The sequence below is a fragment of the Procambarus clarkii genome, chromosome 83 (assembly GCF_040958095.1).
Source record: "Procambarus clarkii isolate CNS0578487 chromosome 83, FALCON_Pclarkii_2.0, whole genome shotgun sequence".
NCBI lineage: Eukaryota > Metazoa > Arthropoda > Malacostraca > Decapoda > Cambaridae > Procambarus > Procambarus clarkii.
Genome location: NC_091232.1, coordinates 7706920 through 7713763, shown reverse-complemented (window position 1 = coordinate 7713763; position 6844 = coordinate 7706920). Strand labels below are relative to the sequence as shown.

Sequence of the window (6844 nt, the reverse complement as noted above, 5' to 3'; positions counted from 1 at the left end):
AATTATATTTTTTGAAATGATCCTACAAACACAGCAAATTTTTATCAAATTTGTCAGAGCATAGCACGTTGTAATATATAATTTTTTTTTTAGGGAAATGGTGTTAAGGTTAAGTTTAGTGTTTCCTCTTATCAACAGACTGATGTGTATATGGTAGTTGGTGTTAAAATATTGCAGTTGTCAAAGTTATCTAACGATGCTAAAAGAGATTTTGATTCAGTTCGAATCCAATCCAAATAATCATTTCCTTGGCTTTCCGATTGTCATCGTATTGTCCACGATATAAATCATATTCAACTGCTATCCTCTTAATTTTGTTGGTCTTTTTTGCAGCTGCAAATGCTCGGGTAGTTGCAGAATTTATTGCCTCGTGTTTGATCCTAGAAATACTTGGAATCAGAGCATATTTGTAGATAACGAGGTGTGTTATCGCTTAATTACGTGTTTACACTATCTCTTGTGCTAAGTCAGGCAACCATCAGCATTAAACAAGAAGTAAAATGGAACTAAAACCAATATGTGTCACTTCAGTGATATATTATAAGCGTTTCGTCAATGATCTCTTTTTCTCTAATATTACGGCTCCAACAAGCAGCAGCAGCAACAGTAGCAACAGTTCCTACAGTAGGAGCAGCAATAACAGTAATAACAGTTGCTACAGTACTATCACCAGCAACAGTAAGGACAGTTGATACAGATGGAGCAACAGTAGTAACAGTTACTACAGTAGGAGTAGCATCAACATTAGAAGCAACAGCAACAGTAGTAAGAGTTGCTACAATAGGAGCAGCAGTAACAGCAGCAGCAGCAGCTGCAGCAGCTGAACAAGAGACTAGGCCAACAATTATATACCATTCCACTGTACAGCCACCGAAGCGTTATGTGAATTTCATAAACGCTAAAGTATTTCTCTGTGATGTCTGAATCAGCAAGTAGCAATCTGAAGCAGAGTAGTGGAAACGTTTTCATATTTTAGCTAACGTTTCCTCGACGGGGCTTTGATCAACCAGCAAAGCAGGAGAGCCTGAGGGTTGGAGTGGAGTCTTTCCAAGCGTTCATTCACTATTCCAGTGCAGCATCCACGAAACGTTTTCTGTGTTTAAGCACCGTGGTGTGGAGAAGGGCGAGGGGGCGCCCAAAAGGAATAAAACTCATCTAAACGTTTCATTAGCGTCTCCCCAACCCCTGCCAGCTACTTTATATCAGCGCTACACCCTCCTGGGTGCTACGTGGTACAGGTGTATCAGATATGGCTGGAAAGTGTAGGATATGTTATAGGTGTGTTGCAATTCCTTAATTATAACTTTGTTGATAATCGTTGATTTGTGCACTAGTTATTTATATTTATGCCCTGTGTTGGGTTAATGTTAGCAACAAGGGTTGTAGGTTGTGACTGTGACTGGGTTTTGCAGTCGCTTGTGGCTTTGTGTAACGTTTATTTTTCAAGGTTTTAGTCATGGCGTGTGAGAGATGGCAGCTAGCTTATTGTTGTGGACATTGTAGGCTGTCGAGGTCTATAATTTTGCACATTGTAGGCAGTCGATGTCTATAATTTTGCACATTGTAGGCTGTCGATGTCTATAATTTTGCACATTGTAGGCTGTCGATGTCTATAATTTTGCACATTGTAGGCTGTCGATGTCTATAATTTTGCACATTGTAGGCTGTCGATGTCTATAATTTTGCACATTGTAGGCTGTCGATGTCTATAATTTTGCACATTGTAGGCTGTCGATGTCTATAATTTTGCACATTGTAGGCTGTCGAAGGTGACTATTTTACACATTGTAAGCTGTCAAAGTATATTTTTTTACACATTGTAGACAGAAATGAAAGTTTAATATCGTTAATTTCCGTGTATTATAGGTTAAAATAAGCTACTGGCAGTTTAACTTGTTAACTGTTATCTCTCCTACCGGAGATTACTTGTTCTGAAGACTTTTGGGGGACTATAACCTCGGGACTTTAATTATTATATATTTGGTTTTCTTGTAGTGGGTTATATTATTTTTTGGTTGTACTTAATTATTATTTGATTTTGCTGTTGGTGGGTATTGTTCTTGTTGTATTGCTGTAGCTGGGTGGGTACTGTTTTTGTGTTGATGTAAGTGGGCTTTATACTTATATTGATGTTGGTGGGTATTTTTCTTGTTATGTTGATGTGCGTGGGTATTATTCTTGTTGTGTTGATGTGGGGTGGGTATTATTCTTGTTGTGTTCATGTTGGTGGGTATTTTCCTTGATATGTTGATGTGTGTGGGTAGTATTCTTGTGGTGTTGATGTACGTGGGCATTATTATTGTGGTGTTGATGTAGGTGGGTATTATTATTGTAGTTTTGATGTAGGTGTGTATTATTCTGGTGATGGGTAGTTGTGTTGATGTGTAGCAACAGGTGGGCACTGTTTTTGATGTGATATGACAAGTTGGTGGTGGTTATTGTTGTATTTTTGCTGTAGATGGCAAGTGTTGTTGTTGTTAGTATTTGTTCTCGTGTGAGTTTTGCAAGAAGACAGTAAATGGTGAAAATATCATTCGAGTATGATCGGGGCAGTTTCATTAGTTATTTAGTCTGTTGGTGGTAATTGTCGTTTCTTCTCATTGTGTGGCAAGAGCTCGAGGCCCTATTAATGGCTGACGAAACCTTGATTCCATTTTCATAGTTTCTTTTACTTTGGCTCTGTTGGATTATTGACAGTTTTCCCTTTTTGTCGCTTTACCTTTTCTTTGTGGAAGTAGCTCGTAATTTTTGTTTATGTATATCCCAAAATTTATCAAATTATTATTTTAAAAAATTATCTTAGCGAAAAGTTTTTAATATTATATTTGACTATAAATTGTCTTATATATCATACGTGGGAACGACTTTTCGTACGAAAATTAAAGAACACTTCACACACGCCAATTTTGAATCGGGTAATTTGGCTTCAGAAAAAATACAAATTATCATGTTTATTACCTGTAGCGGCAGCAAATTAGAATGCCAAGGCATCAAATTGGCACACTTAGTCTTGTTAACTGAGGGAGCAAAAATATTTATAAAGACGAGGTGTCAGTGCTTGTTAATTTACTACAACGAAGCAAGACAAAAATATTACGAAAAGGTTAGTTTGTGGAGAGTTGAGGAAAAAACTAAATAATTGATTTGTTTATATCAACGTACTGGAGATCTTTCATAACGTTAACATGTGTAGCAGTCTCTAGGTTTAACGCAACTTATTGAATGACAAATGTTATTTATCTCACGCCAAAGATGTAACTAGTTGAATAATGAGTTGGATTCATCTGGAGTGCCATTATTGGGTTGATTTAATGGCCGATCATGCTTCGAATTGAGACATAAATTTGTAAACTACGTTTGATGTCACCAATAAGTTGGCAATCTTTGTTAGGTATCGAAACTGTGCTGACAATCTTTGCTTACTATTTACACTAGACAGTCATTTAATGCTTCGTGTCGACAGTAAGATGAGCAACTTTAGGTGCCTGTTATAAACTAGAAATGTATCTTAGTATTGCTGTATACTACATATCAATGAAATTTTCTTATGATATATTCGTATATGTATTTAAGTGAAATGCCTGTATTATAATGATTATTTTCACAGTCTATTTTTTTGGTTTTTCAATTGATCGATTTTGCCATTTTTTAGTTGTTAGGCTTTAGTACATACCCAGTTTGTGCACTTGTTCTGATTGTGCACGTATTCGGATTCTGCACTTGTTCACTAGCCAGGGCTCGAACTCAGACAAAATATATGGCGAGGAGAGTGTGCCACCACTCCACCCAAACGGAATAACTTGTTCAGTTAGCACTTATTGAATTTGAGCACTTGTTAAATTCGAGCACTTGCTCAGCCCACTTGTGTAATATGTTTACTTGTTCAGTTTGACAATTTGCGCTTTATTTTATTACATATATTTGTGTCTTTTGCGACTGTCATATTGTTGACAGTTTTATGACTTGAGTTGCAGCCTCTACACCGACATCTCTTCCCATGTTATCTAAATGAAACTGTTCTTAAATAAAACGTTTGAAGTAACCCATAAAACCTCCACCTTACGCCATTGATATAGCACATTCTTGTATCATAGCGCAACGCAAATATTTCAATATCCCGCTTTTCTTTGGTAATAAGTTACAACAAATTCCATTTTAATATGTTTTTCAGCCCTGGGGATACGGCTTCATCTCGGCTGCACATTCAAGGTTGTAATATTGATATTATTTGGCTGAACAACAATCCAGAAACGAGAACAAGGAAGGAGTACAATATTTCAGATCAATCATATCTGCTTAACTCGTGTAGAACAATATACACAAAGGCTCCTGTGATTTTTAGTAATGCCCTGTAGTATTCATAGTACAAAACGTTGTGACCTTTGTAGGTGCCATAGTGTGTATATTTTGTACACGTCATACAGTTGCTATATGATACATATATTCTTTGGTGAAAGGTTTGCATTCATCATAGTTGAGATAAAAATATTATATAATTGAGATATGTATACATTATTCTGAACGAATACATTCATTTTTGTGTATTATTTGAGCTTTCATTTATTAATACAATTGTTGTATTCCGCGTTGTGGCACTGCATTCTCTGTGAGTGCCTCTGGAGTAATTAGCTAATTATTTCTCTGTTTTAATTGAACAAGAACAAATTGCTGTTCTTGAAGATCAACATTCAGGTTTGATGATATATATATAAGTAGAACTGGAAGCTCGGTCACACCTGGTTGAATCAATCAGCTGATCAGTTCTGGTCGGAATAGGTGGGAAGTTTGGACTCGATATCCGTGCTGGTTCCTGAGATAGCCAGAATGGCCTTCTCCACGGCTTCTTGCATCTATACGAGTGTCTAAAGATATACGACTAATTTGGACCCTCATGATTGTTTTTTCTTCTTTCCCCGAGGGAAGTGGGCGATAAGAGAGTGGTCTAACTGGCGCCTTGACCTGCAAGGTGTCTTGACTGAGGACTTATGGCTTTATTTAGTTTTTCACTTAAAGGAAATTGCAGGTCTATTGATCCATGCGAATCGGTTTCTGTTTATGTGTAAGCCAATGTCCCTCTTAAGATATATTCAGCCAACCCACGTCAGTTGTGGTTCCTGGGGACCTGCTTCTTAAATCTTCCCCGGATTTTATTTAGGTTATTTCTAAATATAAATCATACAATTTTTAAAACTCTGAGCCCCCATATAAGACATTAACTACAGGTATTCTGACACTGAACTAACAATGAATAAAGGCCAGTATTCTGACACTAACACTGAATTTTATATGAATTTGAAGAGCACATTTCCAGCAATCTTTCAATAAAAAAATAATCAATAAATTCTAACTTATAACTTAATGTTAGAAAGGTTTTGCATATTCATAATACAAAGGCTTCTGACAGATTACCACATTTATCTGGAATAATCAATTTACTAAAAAAATCTTCACTATAGACATGCTGAAGCGCCTGCTCCCCCCCCCCCCCAAGAAAAAAAACACAGATGACAAGAAGCTATTACCTTAATCTGGAGGATGATATACAAAACTATTTTTGTGCCTTACGGGGAACCATTACCCAAATCATCCAGCTATCCTAACCCTCCGCTATCGTCTCACTGGGTGCTCCCGTGAGAGTGTGCCTCTTGTAGCTAGTTTCCCAAGCTGGGGGTTTTCTTAGACAGAAATTTCTCCATAGCTATTGAGGTCATCTAGGATACTTTCTGCTTTCTCTTATCCTGTGGGAGTATTTTCGTTCCTTTCTAGTGAGTGGCTTTTATTCGCTTTTATCGCAGAAGTCGGCGAAAAATATAGCATAGTTTATTTAATATTCGGTGGGGGGGGGGGGTACCTGGGGTTTACAGGGTTTGTCTGTCTCCCATCTATCTGTCTATCTGTCCACGTATCTCTCTATCCATCTATACATGTATCCATCTATCAAACCATCATCGATTCATCTATCCATCTATCCGCTCAATGACCCGTTTATCTTTCATCTATCCATCCATCTTTCCATCTATTTGTTCATCTATTTAGCCATTCTTGCTCCCCCTTTCTTCCCTCCCCTCGTATTTCCCCCTCTTCCTCCCACGACATTCTCCCCTACCCAGCCTCCTCGGCTCTTTCCCACCTTTCACATTTCTTTGGAAAATTATGTTACTCAGAAGCACTGAAGCAAATGTATTATGGGTTCAGAAATTATATTATTTATATTAAAACTGCTCACACTCCACGGTAATCACACGTCATATTTCGCATTTGACTCTCGTCCTTGTCTTCATGAAATTGCCTGTAGGTCTTTATTAATACTAATATTTATTAGTCATTTAACTTAGGATTACCCTGATCAGCCTGTGTCAGTGCCGTACCGCAGACTATTCCCCCTTGCAACATGGCATGAGGTTAGCATTCAAGCGTCTGTTCTCCAGCTTTGAACAGACAGACATTAATATAATTCAGGTGACGACAGGTAATTTCTTGTTTCAACGTCACCATCAATTTCAACTAGGGAACCCCGACGCTGCTACCATCACCAACAGAGCCACAACAATCACTACCAGTAACAAACCACCATTTCTAAGCTCCACCAGTGCTACTAACAGCGCCAGCACCACCACCACTATCACCAGCGCCACCAACATCCCCTAGTCCTCGCTGCATCCATCACTATAAACAAATTACAGATTAGCTCCTAATACAAAGTAATGTTGTAAAAGGGTAAATACTATGCAAATAATCCTATTACAAGAACTAGCTGCCAGTAACACAATGTATTACACGTCAATTACGGCCATACCAATATTTACAAAATGTAATTGTGATTTACCTAATTTACATGATTGCC

At 37.7% G+C, this 6844-nt stretch overlaps 1 protein-coding gene across 1 annotated transcript; it reads right to left on the bottom strand.

Annotated features, from left to right (window-relative positions):
• Window positions 1-527: 527 nt before the first annotated feature.
• On the bottom strand, window positions 528-6641 carry LOC138358356 (uncharacterized). Its single transcript, XM_069316193.1, has 2 exons — window positions 6569-6641; window positions 528-820 (listed from the first exon to the last, which is right to left on the bottom strand). The coding sequence occupies exons 1-2, from the start codon at window positions 6639-6641 to the stop codon at window positions 528-530; spliced, it is 366 nt and encodes a 121-aa protein (XP_069172294.1).
• Between the last annotated feature and the right edge of the window lie 203 nt (window positions 6642-6844).